The sequence below is a fragment of the Psammomys obesus genome, unplaced genomic scaffold, assembly GCF_907164565.1.
Source record: "Psammomys obesus unplaced genomic scaffold, mPsaObe1.curated_primary_1811, whole genome shotgun sequence".
NCBI classification, from domain to species: Eukaryota; Metazoa; Chordata; class Mammalia; order Rodentia; family Muridae; genus Psammomys; species Psammomys obesus.
In genome coordinates this window covers 5,318,855-5,341,323 of record NW_026596040.1, presented here as the reverse complement: position 1 = coordinate 5,341,323, position 22,469 = coordinate 5,318,855, and the positions used below count along the sequence as shown (strand labels likewise).

The following is a 22,469-nucleotide window of genomic DNA, read 5'->3' as shown; positions in this document are numbered from 1 at the left end:
AATATGCTCGCTCTGCCTTTTGGCTTGACCTTTGTAAGCTTGAGCTTTGCAATAAGATCTTTAATTCAGACACTGCTTGCTGCTCTCCATCATTGGCTCCACCCTAGCTCAAGTCCCTTACCTTATGGTAAAACTTCTTTGTTCATCCATTGTGCTCATCCCTAAATTTATTCTCCATGAATAAATGATGCCCCTTTAATGTATATACCAGGCCAAGTGACTGTCTTGGTGGGTTATCTTCTGTAGTACCACAAATAAAACCCAGGCCCTGACTCCCGAGGCTCGATAGGCCTCTTGCTGCCACTGCGTTCCGGTGGCTTGGCCTCCCATCATGCTTGTCCTTGTTCACATAATTGCCTTTAATTTACAGGGTCTGTATTTGCTGTTGTCTCAGCATGAACATAGGACTTTTTTCTAAGACCCCCCATCACTCAGAACTTTTTTTACTGACAACGTCTTAAATGCACCTTCTTGGAAAGCAACAAAAGCGGTTTTACACCCTCACTCCGCTGTCTCCTTTCTTCTTCCTAACTGTCTCTGGGCTCTGCTGAGACAATAACCTTTATCCAGACCCCTGTTTGTCCTCTCTCTTTTCATCCATCATAGTGCCGGATTTTTTTTGTCTGTTTACTATCGTACCACTAGACACGCTTACAAATATCAAACAATAAAATAGATCCATGCATGAATAAAACATCACGCTGCACCTTGCCTTTAAACTCATGTGCTCTCCCGGGCTAATTGGTTCATGGGCAACAAGGAAACAGGATGACATATGAAGACAGAATAGAGGACCATTTAGAGAATGGAAACAGTGAGAGGGAGCCAAGCGGCACAGGGAAAGCAGTGGGGGAAAGGAACAAATTAGAACAAAGCACATCTGTATGTGCTGGCACATCTGTATGAAAATGCCGTAAGAAAAACCGTTAGTAATGGAAAAGTTAATTGTAGTAAGAAAAGGCCACTAGACTATCTTTTCATTGATAAAGAGATCATATCTGTGTGCTTCCCTGCTGTCTAAGCAAGGCCTTGCTTGGTTTACCCTTAAGAAAGAGGAAGACTTGGAATAACAGACAGGTCTGGGAGGCAGGAGTACTAACAGACATGTGCTTACACTTGGCAACTTTTTAGACACAATTTAATACAGCTCACAGTGTATATCTTTTGTCCATCTCTGAGCATAGAAGGCTGGTAACTCTAAATTTGAATCAGAAACATTTCTGGCCAGATGTATATCACAGGGGCTTACTGCAGAACAATTCCAAAAGGTTGTTCTCCCAAATGCTAGGAAAATAGACTGACTGTTAATGACTTAGAAGAAGGGAGCACAGCTGCATGGCTTTGTGGGTAAGGATGAAGTCAGCTTGTCATTACATATGGGCAACATATTCCTGTAATGTTAAAATGGTCTTTGCCAATAGGAAGCAAACTTGAATGCCCTGCAGAAATTGCTGCTTGTCCCTAAAGCCTGAGAAGTTTGTTAAAGATGAAGAAAGCTTTGTTACAAGTTCTGGTTATTTTAAAGTGACACCGCATTTGTATTTATTTCAACAGTTAATTTCAGCCTGGGCCTTCCTTGTCCTCAAAGCATTTGTAATTTTCCCTGTCAATATAACTTAGGGAAGTCTCAGTCCAGTGAGTCAAAATAGCTGTCGCTTTAATGGACCCCTTTGTAGTGGAAGCAGAGCTGTGGGGTCTATGTAGGTTTTTTCAGCCTGTGACCAGGAGAATTACTCATGACCATAACATGTTGTCTGTGTTAAGAAAGGACCAGAGAAAACATGCCCTGCTTTCACACTCTAAGTTTTTTTTTCTTCTTTATAAGAATTGTGTTGTGGTCTTAGCTAAGAAATTGTTAAGGCTTATTTATTCATTGGGCTGGAAGAAATTTTTTCTTTTTTAAAGTGAAAAGTCAAACTTTTTTTATTTTTTATTTTTTGAGAACAGAGGAAAGCGAGGCAGATAGGCAACAAGATTGATTTTATCCTGAGATGTGGGTTTTCACTGTTAAAGGAACCAACATGTTGAATGTCTTCTGTATCCAAAATTTAGGGTCACGGCAGTCTTTTGAGGGCAATACCCACTTTCTTGAAGGCCTTCTTCCTTCCTGTGTCTGACTGCCTTGGCACAGACCCATCGCTTGGGTTCCTGGACTGAGAAGAGGGTGAGGGACCTTCTTTGTTCTCTTGTTCAGAAGAATCAAGTCTGACTCCAAGTTACAGCAAGCTTGAGTCCGTCTCTGCTCTCTGAAATAGTACCTTTCTCCAACACCCTTCTTCCAGGCCCCTCTCTCCGGTGGAAGCTGGGGCATGCAAGCTGTCGCCTCTTTCAAACGTGTCCACCACGGACAGTTTTAGGGAGTTGCATAAGTCAGTGGTTGTATGCTTTTAACCACAATTCCCAGGAAGTTCCCACTAACTTCTAAAGTATAATCTCAGACTTGGAAAAGAATCCCTGTGGCCTCTACAAATTGCTGGGCACAATCGCCTGTCATTTGAAGGTGCCGCGCACACATATTCCAAGGCCCCAGCCTGTATTTCTCTTCTGGGAATTACATTTTGGCTGGCTTTCAGATTTAGTGAAAAGGTTTCTTGTTTCTGAAAAGCAATAGGGTGAGAATTGACCAGGCTTCCCTGTCATTGTAAAGATCCAGTCAAAGCCACCTGTCAGTCAGAAATGATTAAAGAGGAAAACCGCCTCTTAAAAGAGGGGTGGGGACCATTCATCTGCACATCAGCAGAGACAAGACATCACTTGCTGGAGCCACAAACCTAAGGTTCTTGATTCCTAGTGATCTATCACCTTTTGCGGTCTTCCTATGGACTTAGGAATTTCCTGTGTGATGTTACTCAAGCCTGTCCATTGATATCATTTTCCCATCTCCTGGGACCCCATTTCTGCTATGTGTCTTTTTGGTCTGCCAGTGCCTCAGAATTATTATTCAATCCTGTATGTGAATTTTGCTACTCCCGCCCCTCTGCTTTTATTAATGGGAACTTTGTTGTGAACCATGGGGACCTTTCATACATCACTCCCTCTTCTTTAGGTTTTGACCAGTCCAACTTCCCTTGATGATTTGTTATGCATTTCTTAAAATCCATTTTCTTGGTGTCACATCATAGCAATCGCTTCGATCTTTATGCATCTCGTAATGCTGCCTATGACATTTCTTCTAAGTTACAGAGTGCCTAGTACATTTTGCAACTAAATAATGTAAATAGTTAATAGGTTTTTTTACTGTGCTTCATATTGCCTTCTGCATCCCATTCTACTGCTACTGCCATGTTGGCAATCTGATATTTTTGCTTCCCAATCTTTCTCCCATCCACACAAGAACATGATACATATATGTGTATCATGGCTAATCCTGGTTGTCAACTTGATTTCATCCGGGACTAACTAAAAGCCAAGCATCTGAGCAAACCGTGCAAGGGATTTTTCTTGGTTGGATTATTTGAGGTAGGAAGACCCATTATAGATCTGGGTCATTTGAGGTCTGAAGACCAACCCTAAATCTAGATGAATATACAGGTGCACATTCAACATTTTTGTGCATTTTGACAAGATTTACATCCTATTTTGCTCATCCAACTGTAGTGTAGTGTAGTGTAATTTCGTTGGAATCATTGACTCTCCGATAACTGGTTATGTGATGTCAGACTGTGAGTTAACCCTATCAGTTCATCTGGATGATGAGGGCGTGTAAGTCAGCATTATCTTGAGGTTTTCTTGAACAAAAGTATCTAAATTTATAACCGTTTGAAACATAAGAAAGTTTTAGTAAATGCTGTACATCACAGTAATCAGTGCTGTTATAAATCACTGCTTCCCTACTCTGATCAGAATTTGTTCTGTCCACACCTGTGTGTTCCAGTCAGCAATTTTCACTCAGACTCATGTCAGACAAGGCCTGTGTGAGTTCCTTGATCTCTGGAAAACAGAAATCACCCTCTCTTTGTCTTTCAGTTTATGTAGTATCCTGTTTAGTCATAGTTTAATATTGAGGAAAAACTGTGCATGGAGGAGAGAGGGCCCCAGTCTTACCTCGAGTGGGTTGGGCACAATTGCTGAAGATGAGCCAACACTGATGCCATTGTTGACAGCAGCCCAGCTTCTGTCAGGAGTCTCTCTTTTTGCTGAATGCATGATGTGGGTAGGCCACCATTACAGCGTCATCCCAGAGAGTTTTAGTATCATGAAAAGCCTCAATGTGCCTCTTAACAACTCACCCTTCCCTGCACCCCCGTCTGTGGGCAATCACTAATCCTTTTACTGCTCCTGCTCTTACATTGTTGCTTGTGTTCCTGGGTTACATTTATTACTGTTTCATCTTCGTTTCTGCTTATACTTGACATCAAACATCCTGGTTAATCGACAGGCAAACCTGTGTTTTAGGATCAAATTATTGAACTTGTTTGTCCTTAGAATTATGGCCAAGGATGAATTTTGAAGTTCATTTCCTGATGGTGTAAGCACAGTGCCGGTGGGACAAGGATGCTGCTCAACAAGAGCTCATTTCCGCTTCCCTAGAACAGCATGTGCACAGAGCGAGCGAGAGGAAAGCTTTCACCCATAGCTCAGATTCTCTAGAACAGAACCAGTGGAATGTGCATATGTTATAAAGGGCGCAGTACTAGAATGCCTTACACAATAAGGGCTAGAAGGCCCAGTAATGGCCATCTGCGCATGGTAATGGCTGAAACCCCCATAGCTGCTCAGTCCGTGAAGCTGGGTATCTTAGCAGTCTAATCTCTCACCTAGAAGATTCCAACAGTCTCAGCTCTTCAGTCCACATTGGAAGAATGAACAACCTGAGTCTAATTGATGTATAAGATGTATTCACAGGCAAGAAAAAAAGGCAGGCAGGGAAGCAAGAATGATCCATTTCTTGGGGCATCCTTATATCTGGGTGGGCTATGAGAATGTGCTTTCCACTCTGGAAGAGGCCCTTTTCCTTTTAGTTAAACTTTCAGTTAACCTTTTCTGGTAACTCTCAAAGACACACTTGAGTAGTTGACTTTAGACCTTATGAACCTGACACTCAGAATTAGTCATCACAAAATCCATGGGTGAACAATACAAAATTCAGAGCAGCAGTATGAAACACATCTTCAAAGTTCCAATTCTTCTTCAGTCCTTCCTGGATTTTACAGTATGCTCCAAGAGCACCGTACTTTAGAGGGGTTAGGATAATGAAAAGAGCTACTTTATCATTGTACTAACTTTGTATGCGTTTGGCTTTCACCCTACTTTGCCTTCTGCTGTGATAAATACCATGATCAAAAGCATCCTGGGGTGGAAAGGGTTTATTTGGATTACACTTCCACATCACAGTCATCACTGAAGAAAGTGAGGGCAGGAGCAGATACAGAAGCCATGGAGAAAAGCTGCTTTCTGACTTGTTCTCTCCTGGGGCTATCATTCAGCAATCTTTCTTCAATTTCTCAGGACTTCCAGCCCAGAAATGGTAGCACCCACCAAGAGCTGGACTCTTCTATCTCATTCATCAATTAAAATAAAAAAAAAGTCCCAAAGGCTTGCCTACAAACCAATCTGATGAAGGCATTTTCTCAACTATTACCCCCTTCCCAGATGATTCCAGACTGTGTCAAGTGGACAGTAAAGTAGCCAGCATAGCTTTCTTCAACATCTGCATAAAGTGATGAGGTGGAAGGCGTAGAACAGCAGCTGCAGTCATAAGTGTAAAGCTTCCACGTAGAGGCCATCTCTGTGCCCCACCCTACATTATGCCGTTAGTTCTCAGGGTTGCCCATGTTGGAAGTATTCTTCTCTGTGCTCTATAGATTATGCTTTTAAAGAGATATCTAGCTCACCCAGACATCAGGCTGAGGCTCAGGGAGAGGTTAAGTACTTTGTCTAAAACCATACACCCACACAGTGGCCAGGGTGTGAATGGAGCCTTGCTACCCAGCTCCCTGAATTCTGTGAAGCTCTGTAAAACAATTAGTACTTGAGTCTGTCCAGAGATCAACTTTCCAATTTCCCCCAACCAAACACTCAGTAAGGGCTATGCCATATTTCCTCTTTCCCTCTGACTTGAAATATTTTATTTTCTGATAAACTATACTTATTCTCTCTTCTGGTCCTTAACCCTCTCCCCTCAAGCTGACTCTAAGGTGATCCCCAATAACCATTTCTCTCTAAGGCATTGCCTAATATCTGAGCTGTCTCTGCCATTCAGCTCTTGTCTCTGCTCTTGCTGGCCTATGTTAACACATGTTCTTATTGGTATGTCTTGGTCTGTGTAGACTGGTCCATGTTTCAGTGCAGCAATGGTATTTTTAAAAAATGTATAACATTTATTGCCAGGCAGTGGTGGTGCATGCTTTTAATCCCAGTACTTGGGCGGTAGAGGCAGGTGGATCGCTGTGAATTTGAGACCAGCCTGGTCTATGTAGTGAGTTCTAGGAAAACCAGGGCTATGTAGAAAGAACTTGTCTTAAAATTTGAAATCAATAAATAAATGAATAATAAATAAATAATTTAAGAGTTACGTTTATTTATTCATGTATTTGTGGGGGAGGAGCACATGCCATGATGTGTATATGAAGGTCAGAGGATAACTTTAGGGAGCCTGTCCCCCAATCACCGTGTGGACTGAATGCAGGATTTCAGGCTTGGTGGCAATTGCTTTTTCCTAACAAAACCATTGTGCCAACTCCACAATTGGAATTCTTGTTACGTCAGTGCCCTTTTAGATCAAGGGGAAAGTTTCAGTCTGGTCCTAGTCTCTTTTCAACACTTCCCTTACATTTAGAAATGTTTGAAGTGAAATAGTCAACTGAGGTCATCTTTTTGAACTTTTTTCAAGGTAGCTGATTACAGATAGAACTGTAGTGTCTGACTTGCATGTATCCCTAGGTTTACTATTTGAGGCTTTGAATTTATAGTAGTAAGTTTACTTTTTAATGGCATTATTTAAAGATAATATAAAGTCGATAAGAGTATAGTTTGAATGAGGATATGTCAAGTGTCATGAAGAAGGTTGCACGACTGTTATCAGTAAGCTAGGATTAAAGAGCCATCTATAGTTCATTCCCCTGTCCGCGGTGACCTAGAACAGACCCCATCACTCATCAAGCCCTTTGATAATTACAGCTTTAAAATGTTTGACATGAAGTTCTGATGAGAGAAGACTGCACATGGCTGCTTTAATGTTCTAGTCCCCATGACTGAGGAGCCACCATGCCCTGGTTCATAGTGCTAGCTACTGCCGCCTTCACCTTTTTTCTTCTCTTTCCATTTTCGTCCATCCAGCACCAAACCCAAGGTGATACTATGGAAACAGTGCTTTCCGTATATTGTGTTCTCTGCATAGTGGACTGAATTTTGAGAAGTCTCCCAAGCTCATATGCATCCAGGAAGCCTCTGTGGTTCCTTGTATGGTCATTTAAATGGCAAGAGGAAGAAAGTGGGTTTGAGAAGTTTTTCAGTGTACTGGTTCAGGAGTTGGGAATGGGTTACCTTGCCAAACTGTGCCCTATCTCAGGGAGAACTTAGAGCTAAGAACCCAGTTGCTCCTGAGAGACCAACTTCATGTGGAGGTTTTTTTTTTTTTTTCTCTCTGTCTCAGTCATGATTGTCACCCAATGTCCTGGAAACAGATCTGTACACTGGGTGAAGAGCATGGGTGTGAGGCAGTTTCAAGACCCTGCCACCCAGCCGTGCATGGTAGCACATACCTTTAGTCCCAACACTCAGGAGGCAGAGGTAGGCAAATCTCTGTTTGAGGCCAGTCTGGTTTGCAAAGTGAGTCCAGGACAGCCACGGCTATACAGAGAAACCCTGTCTGGGAAAACAACAACAACAACAAAACAGCCAAAGACCTCACAACTCACTCCCAGTTTCTGCTGGAAGTGAGTAGGTTGCTATCTTTCATAAGGACTTTTTTTCAGAGGAAGAATGGAAGGGCCATGGGAAATTGGACCTGAGGTGGTGTGTATAGGAGAAAAAGTCTTGTCTGACCTTGGTAGGAACACAGAAGAGCTGCTGAGGGCAGGCTGGGGTCTAGCATCTCTGAAATCCCCTGTATGGAAATGTCTGTTACATTCTGATTAACAAAGTGTTTTGTTCAAGTCTTCCATATGGCAGGAGCTTTGCAGTACTGATGATAACACAAATGATAACTGCATTCCCTGGGATGCATGCTCTGGGAACTTCTGGTTCAAGTAGAGTTTAGCATTTCACAGAGTATCTCTGCCCCCAAATCCTTACCAGAACCACAAGAAAGTGGCATTATTTTCCTCACTTTACAAAGTTCCTGAAACCCAAAGAAGAAATGTCATTTGTCTAAACCCTGGCTATGTTAAGCCTTGCCCAAGGAACTGTATTCACATGGAGGCAAGTTGAGGACTCTGAATGCTTAGAGTGCCATGGGTACCTTTATTCTGAATTCACCCTGCCCCCTCCCCATGAGTCAATAGGACTATCTGAGAGAGCTGGGTGGGTTTTCTCTCTCTCTCTCTCTCTCTCTCTCTCTCTCTCATGATGTTGCTTTGGGAAACAAAGAACATCAACAAGGTTTTCATCCATCCAGTTCACCCATTCTGGTCTGTTCTTAAGGCTGAAAGTGTTTTTAGGCAGTGAGATCTAATTGCCCAAATGGGAATCTATATAAAATAACCACCTGTGCCTTTGGCTACATCATAAAAGGATCGTGAAGCTCCACGGAGGGTCTGAGTCTGTTCTCTGTGATTTGAGTCCAGGTCACAGGAGACTTGATTTTGGAAAACTCATTGTTCTTGTTTTTCTTTTATCTTCTTGGTACTCAGCTTTTACGCTGAGAAGCTGGGACGCCTGCAGAGCATAGAACACAGAGTTAGGTATTATTCTCTGGCTGGCCCAATGACTGGAAAATTATGTGGAAGGCTCTAGCCTCACCTGGATTTGTCCTTTGCCTCAGACAGAGGATGGGCTTAATTTTCTTTATATAAAAGACTAAAGGAGAAAGCTGAAATGTCAAACGAAAGGTCCGTTAGGCTTGAGTTCCAGGGTTTTGCCCTTTCTTTCTCCGTCCTCTTTTGAATTAGGCATCAATCCATTCATTCCTGTCCTTAGCTTTATCAGGCTTTTTCTCGTTTCTTCCCCTCCCTAGTTCTGTGTTCTCTTGTTCTCAATTTCTCTCACAAACTAATACTTTTTAGTTTCTCTAGTCATTATTATATCCTAGTGTTAGACTTTCATTACACTTTAACAGTCCATGCTACCCAGGATCATAAATCAATTCCCTTGATAAACTGCATCAACACTCTTGGGCCATAAGGTGCAGGTCTAATGCACTGATTTATAAGCAAAGGCTAAAAGCTAATGGATTCCTAAAGTTACCTACCGCAGAGGACCGGTCAGCAGTTTAAACACCACAACACAGATTCAGTATTAGAGGAGAGTCCTGCCACAAAAAGTCCCTGGTCAGAAGATGTGAATATTTTTGTTACAGTAGTCTCGGGTGAAGGATCAGTGTTGTGCCAAAAGGGGAGTCCTTGATTTGCTTTCACCCAAAACGCCTCACTCTATTATTTACATCACCACTGGGGGTAGCTCCCTATTTAGAAAACAGGAACTGGAATCTGTCTTGAACATATGGTACTTCAAAAGGCTTTTAGAGGAATTAAAACAAACATAATAGTAAAAGAACGAATAGAAAGTATACCAGATGTATTACTGTGTGTGCTAGGTTGCCCCCTCCTCTGTCATTCTCATTCTTGACACCAGCCCTAGGAGGTATCATTTATCTACTGTGTGCTACTCAAACAAGCAAACCTGTAGTTCTGAGATGGTAAGTCCTAACTCAAGGTCACACACCTGTGGAAGTGCTCTATGAACTTCTCATAGTAGTAGCAGGAACACCACTGGATCCAAGCTGACCAGCAGGTAGGCTGAACTCATGCTGGGCAGCAAGCTTAGCCTGTGGTGGCTAAGCAGGGTCCAAGGAACTGTGCTCACTTATGGGTGTCAAACTCCTTTTTGAGTACAGATACTAAAAGGAGATACTTGTCTCCTGCTGTAATAAAATACCAGGGCCAACAGCAACTTATGGAAGGAAGTTTATTTTGGCTTACAGTGACAGAGGGAGAGTCCATATGGTGGAGGAGGCATGGCCGCAGAAACAGAACAAGAGGCTGAGAGATGACATCTGCAGCAGCAAATGCAGAGTGGGGGAGAACGGAGTGGAAGTGGGGCAAGGCTATGTGTTCTGAAAGCCTGCTCCAAGTGATAGGCTTCTTCCAACAAGGCTGTTCATAATGAAGCCCTTGAACATGGGAATAAAATGAGTCAGGTGCATCACTGTGGGGGAGATGGAGAGCAAGTTGAAGAGCCCCCAGGGAAAGTGTATTTTTGTGATCTGTTAATTCAACTTTTCATATTTCTGCTTTGCATAATGGAAGCAGATAATAACACTTAAAACCCACGGATCAGCCCCCCATGCCAAAAATCCTATACAAGGTTATCATTTGTCTTTGGACTTTGTTTAGATCCCTCTTCATTAAACCAGAATAGGCTTATCTCATTACCATTTGAAGAGTGCCTAATGATGTATCCTCAGTAGTGTTGATCCTGCTTGGATCCACTCCTGCTGTCCTTGTTGGGAACATCAAGGCTACCCAGAGAGCACCTGCCCCTTTATTGATTGTTGGTTTTTGTTGAGGAAAGCTCAGAGCTTAGGATCCTTAGGTTGTTCCTGTTTCATAACTTAGTTCAGGTAGAACATGGCTCCTTTCCAAAAACTGGTTCACACAGCTCTTTGCTGGAAAGATAAAGAAAAGCCTCGAGCTGTGGGAATGAACAAAAAGCTGAGCGATCACAGTTACCTCAATTACTTCTTCAGGCAGCTCCTGCAGGAACTGTTACCCTATGACACACAGAACTGGACTTTGATTCCTGGTATTGCTCTGTGTCTTGACTATAGGCTAGCTGGTAGTTGTGTTAGAGCCATGTGTGGAGCTCATAAAGTATAGATTTTTCTAGATTAGGGCAGGGACTGGGAATGTATATTTCTCTTATGTATACACTTGTTTGGAAGCATAGACACGGAGCAGTCTCATAACTTTTCAGTGCTGTGAAAGCAGTAAATTACAAGAATTTTATGTTCTTCTTTTTAAAATTTAGCTTAGTTATTTGAGATAGTCTCACTATGTATCTCTGGCTGGCCTGGAAGCTGCTATGTAGATCTGGCTGGTCTTGACGTCACAGAGATTTACCTGCCTCTGCTTCCCTAGTTCTAGAATTAAAATCAACCTTCTCCCCCAACCCCCACTGCCATGTCTTGGTCTTCCATTTATTTGATGAACCTATAACAGCTCTTGAGAATGAAGATTAAGAGATAAAAAGACACATGTTCCCAAGATGGACAGAGTTGTCAGTCTGGTCAGAAGATAATAAATCGGCCTCTGTAGAACACGAAAATCGTGCAGAATTAATTGAAGTAGAAGTATGTGAAACTTGCTGGGCAAGGGCAGTATCAGGGAGAAACCTTATGGATAGAGGCATGACAAAGAAGATGGTTCTTAGATGAGAGATGGCACTCTGGTCCCATGTTCTTAGATGCCAGATGAACTCGCAAGAAGGCAGTGAGAATATATCTGCCAGGGCCACGGGACCTGATATATAATGAGAACTCCATGTTTATAGTTTTAGCACTAAGCTGAATACAGGACAACACAGGATCAGAATGAGGAGAGACATGGAGGCAGAACTCAGAACAGGTGGGGCTGATAGGTCATGTGTAGTGGAGCTTTGCTTTTGACCACCATGCTGCTTCTTTGCTGCACACGTAAAGTTTTTCTAACTACTTCATTAATCTGTAAGTTTGAAAAATCTGCTCCCGTGATGATAAGACATGATGAAACTTCTTATTCTCATGTAACACCTGGAAGCAGGAGTAAAGAGGTAATTTTCTGTGTCCCACATGGGACCAGAGTGCCATCTCTCATTTTCTAGCCTTAATCACAGCTTTCATTACTGAATCCAGAAGTCAACTGACAATAGGACTTTCTTCTATGAACCTGTCTCCTGTTGAAAGGGAGGGGACAGGGAATGAACATCCAAGTTGTCGTAGAGTTACGTGGTCCTGACTGCAAAGTCATTCTGACCTTGAGCCTGGATCTATATGCTAAGCTCTCTGTAGTGAAGATCATCATCATCTTTGGACACTGAGATGTAGACCTGCATTTTCCACATTGTCCTCATTCCTCTGCGTATAATCCTCCCTGTGTCTCAGTGTATTTTCATTTAGACTTAAGCTCTTAACCAGTGTGAGTAGCCACCCTGCCTCCCTACCTCATGTCATTCTTGAGCATGAAGCTTCTGGTGACTGACTTTCCCCAGCTCTTCAAAGAAACAAATATTCATTTTATCTTGAGGCCTCTGTACATGTTGTCCCTTTGGAAAAAAAAATCCTACATTGCCAGCCCATGTACCTTTTCTTCTTCTTGCTAGAACCCTTCATAGTTTCCACCTACACTAACCTCTCTTCCCTGTGTCCAATGACGCTGAAGCCAATTCTACCTTGTTTTATAGCATCTCTTTATCACTCAACTACACTGTATGTTCCATGAAGGCAGCAACTCTGCTTTCCATGCCTATGCAATAGTAAATAATTATTTGACAAATCAATGAGGGACTAGTGGCTGGCTGACTGGCTGGATGGACAGACAGACTGATGGATGGATGGATAGATGTATGGATGGATGGGTGGATGAAGTTAAAGTCTGCAAGTTGATTTCTTCATCAAATCCAATGAAATGGTAGTCTCTATCCATGCCATCGTTCTATCAGCCAGTCTTCTGAAAGGAGTTTTCTAGTCCATGGCTCAACAAAGGCACAGCTCATAACCTTGTACTCCATTCATTCATTTACTGCAGTCTATGATCTGCAGTACCGGACACTGATTTGATGTTCCTCTCATGTAAGAACACATGTATATATTTTGTGACCAGCGTTGAGCATTTTTCATTGTTCCAATCTCAAATTTCATCCAAGTTGAAGTTTTTAAAAAGACTTTATTTTTCTCATGATGAAAGCAATAGGGAAGTGCATTCATTCTTAGTCAAAGTGTGTCATATATTGTACAAAAAAAAAAAAAAAAAACGACCCTATGAAACTCAGTACTATGTATCATGGATATTAAAAAAGAAAAAAAAACATGAAATACATAAGAGAATGTGAGAAATACCGAATATAATAAAGCAAATATAAATGATACATACTTCCTCCCCTTCCCAAGTTAAATAAGTACAATAATTTTTTTGTCTTTTCCCAAAAATGGTTTTCTTATACATTACAACTTTGTCATCTAACAAAATTGTGATTTAACATGAACTGAGTGTTTCATAAACAACACAGGTCATACAAGTACTCCTAAAAGCCTATGACAACGACAGCTTGCAGACGCAGGAAGTGAAACACTGGAATAAGTTGAATTAGACCTGGCTCCCCAACAAATATACCACATTCATATGTGTAATTCACTGAGCACGCAGCGGTCACTGTGTTCTTGCTAGATGTCTGAAAGAGTGAGCTGGGAACACCTGGGCAAGACGCTTTTCCCCAGGTGCTGTGACAGAGACTCATGTCTTCCTTCTTTTCTAGAGTGACCGTCTTCTAATCAAGGGAGGGAGAATCGTCAATGATGACCAGTCCTTTTATGCTGATATTTACATGGAGGATGGCTTGATAAAGTACGTACATGAAACCTTCTACTTCTTTTCTACTTCCTCTCTGCCTAGGAAGAAGCTTCAATTTCATAAAGTGAATACTCTGAATTTGGTCAAAAGAATTATTCTGAGGGCCCCTTTGTGCGAACTGTACTAAAGAGAACGTCATGTGTCATAGAAGGTTGGATGATGTAACCCCCCTCTTTAAGGATATTGAGAAGTGTGCATGAGTGGCAGCACTCTAACAATGTCACGGTGTCTGTAACAGACTCTAAAGTGAAATCATGGTATTCACAGACTTTAAAAAAACAACAAACAGGTAAGGCTTTAGATTAAAAAAATACTTAAAAGTGAACTTGATGAAAATGTTAAATCTTAAAAGAGCAGGGTACAAATAGTACATACATTTCTGGCATATTTTACAAGTACATTCGTTAGGAATCTACAATTTTTCTGTAGAATAATTTGCTACTGAAGAAGCTGTTTATAAGTTTTTTTAAAATAGTAAAATTCAGAACAGAATTTGATTACCATGATACTATGTCATGAACAATAGGGTACACCACCATATTGATAAGATGTTGTATATGTCTAGATTATCCAGTTCATCCTGGTAGCAAGGGTACTTGCTAACAGCAAATCATTTGTGTAAAATGGTGGACACTGCTATGTCACATCCTATAGCAGACATTCCGCATGCTCAAATAAGCACCCCTCAGTTATTTGGAGACCTTATATTTTAACAAAGACTATAGGATCCAGCATTAACAGCTAATAGCAATATCAAGTACTGAATAGAAGGCTAGATGGAATTCAGAGGGAGCAATTGTTAATTATAACAGCTCATATTTATTGATCCCCGATGTACTTAATAGCATTTTGTGGGCTTAGTAGGAATTAACTTTAATCTACACAGCTCCGTTGAGGAGTTATTACATTTTATAACCAAAAGAATTAGGGCATGGTGAGATTAAATAGTAACTTGGCCATGGCTAGTAACTAGCAGAGCCAAGACTACAAATCCAGGTAACCTACATCTGGAGCCCACAATCACAGGTTAGACGCGGCTTCCAGCAGAAGAATGACTAAATGAGTGGATGGAAACTGAGCTATTAGAGATTACTATGGTCTTAATTTAGTGTGTTGGAGAAAAGTGAATGGTGTATTTCTGCTTCAGATAAGGTATTGCACTAGTTTTAAAAATGAGTGAAAAAATGTACATAAACATGTATAAACACACATGACTTATGGGCCCATGAATTCTTCACCTTCTTAGTTCTCAATTTCTTCTGGAGGAAAAACAGGAACTGAACTGGGCAGAATCTGGACTACAGCAGAATTGCAACCAGAGGCTGTATTTCTTCCACAATGTGTTTCGAATTGTGGTGACCCTGGAGTTGTCCCCATGGTGATGTGGTGAAGCTCAACTCTTAGGTACATCAGGGACACATTAGCTGTGAACCTAGAGTTTGCCAGTCAGTGGTGGACTTTTTATTTCCCCAAGAGAATCTTTTTGGCTGTGTGCAGAAGAGAAAGCATTCATACCACAAACAGTGGGGCCCACTTGAGCTCTAGAGAGGAGATAGTAAGTGTCAATAGAAATTGTGAATCCTAGGTGTGCCACGGGCACAGGCTTGACCAGATAGATGCCTAAATCAAAGTTAAAGAAAAAAAAATTCAAGCAATGTTGCAAGCAGAGAACTGCAAACAGCATTGTGAGAGATAGTTATCACCTTCTCCTGAGGTGCGCCTTTGAAGTACTCATTGAGTTCCTCCCCTCTGGCTCTTCCCCACTCCCTCCCCGATGCTCTGAAGCTTCCTGGGTCCCACTGCATCTTAGGGAGATTGCCATAATCGCGCCTCTTGGTTTGAAGTCTCTATTGAGACACAAACAGTACAGAAGCAGTTGGTGGGGGAGACACCTGTATGATTGACTCTTTCCTTGTGAATATGCAGCGAGGCACCATCGGCTGGTCAGGGAAGGGTGAAATAGTAAAAAGGAGCCTAAGGTGGGAAATGACTCAAGCAGAAGCCTTTGATGAGGGCACAGAAAACATGCTTAGGAGATGACTAACTTCCCATACCTGTTGTTGTACTGAGTCATTATCTTCTTTTGTTGCTCCTAATAGTCATATTTCACACTCCTCATAGCATTCCCCAGAATTATCCCACACCATTAGAAAGAAGAAAACCGACTGAAGGAAGCCATGAAAATAATTATGTAGAAATATCAGTCACATGCTGTACTCTAGACATCAGAAATCCATAGATTTCAATACCAAACGACAATACATAGTCCCATGCAGATAATATTGTGTCAATAAAAACAATTTTGTATACTCACCTATCTACCTTGTTTGGAAACAACAGGACTTAAGTGACTTTGAAGAACCAATGCTTGTCTTGAGATTTGTTCTTTTTAACTGTCAGTTGTTCCACTGTCTCGCCAGGCAAATTGGAGACAATCTGATTGTCCCTGGAGGTGTGAAAACCATCGAGGCCAATGGGAAGATGGTGATCCCTGGAGGCATTGATGTCCACACTCACTTCCAGATGCCTTACAAGGGAATGACCACAGTGGATGATTTCTTCCAAGGGACAAAGGCTGCCTTGGCAGGTGGCACCACCATGATCAGTAGGTCCTCAGGGCAGACAAATCCCTTGCATAATCCTGACACCACACACACCTGTCTCAATTTGGTTCATGGGATTTATGTTCCTGGCGGTGGGAGAAACAGAGCAGAACTGCCAGCTTCCTGTAATTACACAAAGGAGATCCATGAGCCTCATGGCCCAGAAAGCAACCAAGAGAAAGATAAGTCAGTGAGAACAGTCACTGAGACTGACAGTTCCTGGGAGATTAGTGGCTCTTGGTGAACTTAGTGCCATTTGGTCCTTTGCTGTGTTTTGACCACGTTGTATCCTTGAGATTAGAAAAGCTGTGAGTGGTTTCCTTTATTTATTTTTGTTTTGTTTTGTTTCTGGTAACTACTAATTCTAGAGAAACTCAGGAAATTGCATGCCATTGGATTACTGAACTGATAACATTTCAGGCAGTCCTTCCTGTCTCAACAAATTGGGTGCTGGCCCAGAGCTAGCCTCAAACTTGGGAGACAGAACAGTGCTTACTTAACATCCGATCCCTCTACCCACAGGCACAGAGCAGCCTGAGCCAGAATTACAGTGTGTCTCAACCTTTCTTTTGACTGAACCGCTAGCAGGGTTCAACTTTAACTAGGATGTGGAAGCCCAGAAAACTTGCAGCCAGGCCATAAAAGGTGCAGTTCAGGGAGCCCTGAGTCTTTTCCCCAGCTGACGGGAGGAGCCAGCTGACTTCTCAGCAGCTGTCTGCCCAGGAAAGCCCTAATGTCCTGCAGATATTAGTAATGTAGCTGGATGCATTTACTTTCTCCTCAGTGCACTTGTGCTCCTTTAAGGGAGGAAGTGCTTGCTCTTGGCTTTGGCTTAGCCGGCTGCCATCTCAGCCGGGAATTGCGCCTGTTCTACATGCCTGTAAATTGTGCCTGTTCTACATGCCTGTAATGTTCCATATACCTGGCCTTCTATGTTAGTGAAGGAGCAGAGGGAAAATGAGAGCTCTAGGTGAAAAATAAAGCTGACCGGAAGCCACAATAACTTAGAAATGCTAGAGGTGCAGAAAGCAAAGGAGCCCAGCAACCCTACTTCACTGTTAGAGCTGGCTACTGTGCAGTTTCCAATTTAACAACTGTGGATCGTCCTATTTGTGCCTGATTTCAAGGTGCCATTTTTTACTAAGTCATAGACCATGAATGTCTTTCCATTCATCTGTTCATATTCTATCACTGCTTTTTAAAATAGATGTCTCTCATCAGTCTGTGAATGTGTCTCTATGCTTTTAGTTAAACTTCTCAATTTTTTCAACTTGAATTGCTTCCAGTTTTTATTTACATAAATGCATTAGCCATATACCCTAGAAACTAAATATTGCTGACAGCCACTACTAATTTTCCTAGATACAATTTTTAGGCATGAGAATAGTTATTGAGTCAGGTCTGAAAATGTCCAGGTTTTTGATATCTATTTCAATGTCATTCTCAGGGTAGTTGAACCAATTTTACACTTTACCTTAGATACCTATGGGGCAACGGTGAGAGTGGAGTTTTTGCCTAATCCTTATGATAACAACCACAGTTAGCTAAAATATCTACGGTTGCAGGGTGACTAACAGTAGTTATCCCATGAGGATCCTGTAAAAAGTGAAGTTGCAGGGAAAAGAAACTGTGAGTTTGACCACAGAGAAGCTAGTTCTGGTTGGCCAGTTCAGGGGCTTCGGTCGCTGACGCCTGTCATGTATCTAGAACAACTTCTTCTATCCAGATACACAACTTTGCTCATTAACAGTGACTCAGCCCCAGCAGTCACAGCGTATAAAGCAGGTAGTCATGACGCATTAACACTTACTGACCACTTAGTCTGTGCCAGCAATCAGGGAGGCACTTGAACTGCATTTTATCACTTAATCATACAGCAAACTCAGATGGAAAATACTACCATACCCGCTTCCCCAGTCTACTTAAGATCCATGGTAATAAGAGAAAACTGAAGTTTCAGAAAGCTAAGCACTTGTCGAAAGTTCTGAAGTTAGGTATTTAAAGCACCAGTGTCATTGAAGCCGCCAAGGAGCAGAGGCTGTACAGCCAGAGCTGAGCAGGAAGGAGGGGGAAGGGAGCCAAGCTGCTTCTGAGTCACGCATTTTGAGCTCTGTCTTTCAGTTGACCACGTGGTCCCTGAACCGGAGTCCAGCCTGACCGAGGCCTACGAAAAGTGGCGTGAGTGGGCCGATGGGAAGAGCTGCTGTGACTACGCTCTGCATGTGGACATCACCCACTGGAATGACAGCGTCAAGCAGGAAGTGCAGAACCTCAGCAAAGACAAAGGTGAGGCCGAGCGTGCTCTCCAGCCTCCTGTTTCCCCACCGCCGTGTCTGTCTTTCCCACAGTGTCCCACTCACATGAGTCACTCCCCTGGTTTAGAACCTGCTACCTGAGGCACGAGCGCTGAGTGTGGGGCTTCAGGTCTGTCTCAGGCACTTCATGTTTATGCAACTTTACTTTTCACAGGATCCTCATGTGAAAAACACTGTCAGTCACTCTGCAGACGGAAAAGCAGAGCACTAGTCGGTCTGCCCAGGGTTACATGTAGTAAGCAGTCACCCAAAGATGATGTTTTTCACTTCCGTGAATGTCTTAGGTTTCTGTTGCTGTGATTAAACACCACGACAAAAAACAGTTAAGGGAGGAAAGGATTTATCTCACCTCATTGCTGGTAGTGAATTACTAAAGGAAATCTGGACACAAACTCAAGTAGGGCAGGAACCTGGAGGCAGAAATGTCGTACAGAGCTCAAAGAGGTACCGCTTACTGGCTTGCTCCTCATGGCTTGCTCAGTCTGCCTTCTTAGAGCACCTAGGGCCACCAGCCCCCGGATGGAACTGTCCACAGTGAGCGGGCTCCTCCCACATCAACCAGCAATCAAGAGAATGCAGTACAGGCTTGCCCACAGGTAGAGGCATTTCCTGAGTTGAGGTTCCCTCTTCCAAAATACTATAGTTTGAATCAAGCTGACAAAAAGACTAAAAAGCACAGTGCATTATGGCTAGTTTTATGGAGGAAGAAACTGAGGCGAGATGACTGATCCTCCATGAGTCACATTGCCAACAAATCTGAGAGCAAAGATTTCTAACCCTGTTAATATTATATAATAATTGCACCTCAAGAAAGGCTAAGCCATGCCAGGAGCAAGGATAGACTGATTCTCTGGTTAGGATTGAAAAAATGTAGTGTGTGTGTGTATGTGTGTGTGTGTGTGTGTGTGTGTGTGTGTGTGTGTGTACATGTGTGTATGTGTGTGTCTGTGTATGTTTGTGTGTGTGTCTGTGTTTGTATGTATGTGTGTGTATGTATGTATGTATTTGGTGGAGGCTCTCACTTTGATGGTGATTTCAGTTGCATTATCTTCTTAGATTCTTCTGGCCTCTGTTTCCTCCTATGTTCAGATCATCAGAAATGTAACACCCACAGGAACACATATACATATGCAAGTCTGTGTATATCTGCACACGTACATATGTGTGCTCAGTTTTGTAAGGCGATCTAGGACATCAGTGATGGGTGAGCAACAGCCTCTGCTGAAGGCTCAGTACAGAGGAAAGCAGCGCAACACAAGGCAGCAGAGCGGATGCTCAGAGCGCAAGCCCTGTCTGGTCACTGCGAAAACTGGAGCCGAAAGTCGGGCGCCTGTGTTGGAGCAGAGAGGACACTCCCCCACAGGATGCAGTTTCCTTTCTCTCCCTTGCTGCACCCCAAAAGTCCAGCCCAATTCTGAGAGCATTAAACATGCGATCAGCCCCTCCCTCTTTCCCTGGTGCCTGTCACGCGGCATCCTAACCGCAGTAGAAAATTCAGTGGCTTCAAGGAGCACACAGGGCCTGGGTCATTCGGAGGATGACTTCGGAAAGAGGGAAAGCTGTGGAAAACTGCCCTGACCCACGCTGAGTAGGGACATTCTTGAACTATAATCCACTTTTGGCTGGGGAAACTGTGGGCTGAACTGACCCTAATGGTTAAACCTCAAAATTATTTTCTGTTCCACCGTTCCACCTACCTATTTATTTTGGATGAGAATCAAATGCACCATTTCCTATAATGCTGATGACTCAAGTATTTAAATCCAAGGCACTGATTTCAAGGCATAAGTTGTTATCTGTTCCCATCCGATCTGTTAGTTCACCGAGGCCAGGTTTTATATCTATTTTTGCTCCTACATTTGAAATGTAGATAGTGTTGTGTGAAAGATTCATTCTTCAAATCGGGTGTCTTAGTCAGTGTTCTTTTGCTGTGAAGACACCATGACCACAGCAACCCTTATGTAAACAAACAAGCAAACAAGAACATTTCACTGGAGCTGGCTCACAGTTTCAGAGGTTTAGTCCACTATCATCATGGCGGGAAGTATGGCAGCGTGCAGGCAGACATGGTGCTGCAGAGGTCGGTGACAGGCATATGTCTGAATCTGTAGAAAGCAGGAAGAGAGATGCAGCTTAGGATAGATTTGTCATTCATTAAATAGTGACATAAACCCATCCCCATGGAGACCAAATGCTTGCCTCACAGGGACTAAAGACCTTTAAAAGTGTTACCTCCTTCAGTGGTGAGCTACTCCCTTATGAGAAGTCGGTCCCAGCTCATTGTGGTGTACTCTGCATCCCGGTGTTACAAACCCTCGTGTCTGTGCCCAGCTGGTATGCTGGCATACTTTCTCTGGTATCTGCTTCCTTTGCTTTGAACAATATCAAAGTTGCTGACCTTCTGAACTGCAATGCCGGGAATCAGCATCGGCAAAGGATGCGGAAGAAGACCCCGTTGTGCTGGGAGACCACTTACAAAGTATGGATTTTACAGAGCAAGAGAGGGCATGCATGATTAAGATGAGGCATTCAGAGTGTCTCTCTTCTCTTTGGGTAGGCACCCAAGCAATGTGATCATGGCCTGTGGATGATAGGCCTGAGAAGGTGATGGTGATAATTAATACTGTTTTTTTCCTGGTTTTCTTCCATTTCTTGTCTTGCAGGCGTTAACTCCTTCATGGTTTACATGGCTTACAAAGACTTATATCAATTGTCCAACACAGAGGTAACACCCCATTTGGCTGTGTGGTTAGGATTGTCTGCATGGGTTTCCTACTGTTGTTGATGACCTTGGTCCTTGGAACATGAGTTTCTGTGGTTACTGTGGGAGGCCACTGCATCAGGCTGTATACTGAAGCCCTTGCAGCTCACACTGCATTTTAAAGTTTATGGGTTGGGTACCTATGGCAAAGCAGATAGAAGCTTGAATTTCTACTGGCAACAGTTGTCCTAAAGAATAAGAGGAATGCCACTGTCTCCAAACATCTCCCAAACTTGGAGAAAATGTGGAGGTCTCTGCCTCACAATATCAGATGGGATCCCTGCTATTTGTACCAGCTTGGCCGTCACTACTGTAGCAGTTTGCCTTTCCTTAGAAAATCATGAATGTGTGTGATTTTTGGTAGATCTGAACCAACCAGGGGAAATGCAAATAGTTACTTTCTTGGTGGAGAATAAGTGTAAGTTTGTCTTGAGAGTTCAGAGTAAGACCTTGAATATATGTGTTAAATTTGACCAGGCCTTTAGGGACTTTAGGAGCACTTAGGTGTTTTTGTTTGTTTGGGTTTTTTTTTTTTATTAGATTCATTTATTTATTATTTATACAGCATTCTGTCTGCATGTGTGCTTACACACCAGAAGAGGGCACCAGATCTCATTATAGATGGTTGTAAGCCGCTATGTGGTTGTTGGGTATTGAACTCAGGACCTTTGGAAAAAGAGCCAGTGCTCTTAACCTCTGAGCTGTCTCTCCAGCCCCTGAAGCACTTGTTGAAAGAATTCTGACACCATGTCTCAGCTCAATAGGAAATTATTTCATTAGAGATGGATGCCAGAGAGAAGGCTTGATAGAGATCAGTCCTGTCTCTGTGTTAAACCCTGACAAGCCTTTCATAGAGACAGGGCCTCCTCCAAAGTCTTTGGACTACATTCCTCTCTGTTTTGTTTTGGTTTTTGTCCCTTCCTTCCTTCCTTCCTTCCTTCCTTCCTTCCTTCCTTCCTTCCTTCCTTCCTCCCTCCCTCCCTCCCTCCCTCCCTCCCTCCTTCTTTCCTTTTCTTTTCTTTTCTTTTCTTTTCTTTTCTTTTCTTTTCTTTTCTTTTCTTTTCTTTTCTTTTCTTTTCTTTTCTTT

At 42.6% G+C, this 22,469-nt stretch overlaps 1 protein-coding gene across 2 annotated transcripts in view; it reads left to right on the top strand.

Annotated features, from left to right (window-relative positions):
• Positions 1-22,469, top strand: part of Dpysl3 (dihydropyrimidinase like 3) — a 110,536-nt gene that overhangs the window by 62,606 nt on the left and 25,461 nt on the right. For both annotated transcript variants that reach the window (XM_055622679.1, XM_055622680.1), the window contains exons 2-5: positions 13,609-13,697; positions 16,124-16,308; positions 18,428-18,592; positions 21,285-21,346. In XM_055622679.1, the coding sequence (XP_055478654.1) occupies positions 13,609-13,697; positions 16,124-16,308; positions 18,428-18,592; positions 21,285-21,346 (501 nt within the window). The remainder of the gene's footprint in view (positions 1-13,608; positions 13,698-16,123; positions 16,309-18,427; positions 18,593-21,284; positions 21,347-22,469) is intronic.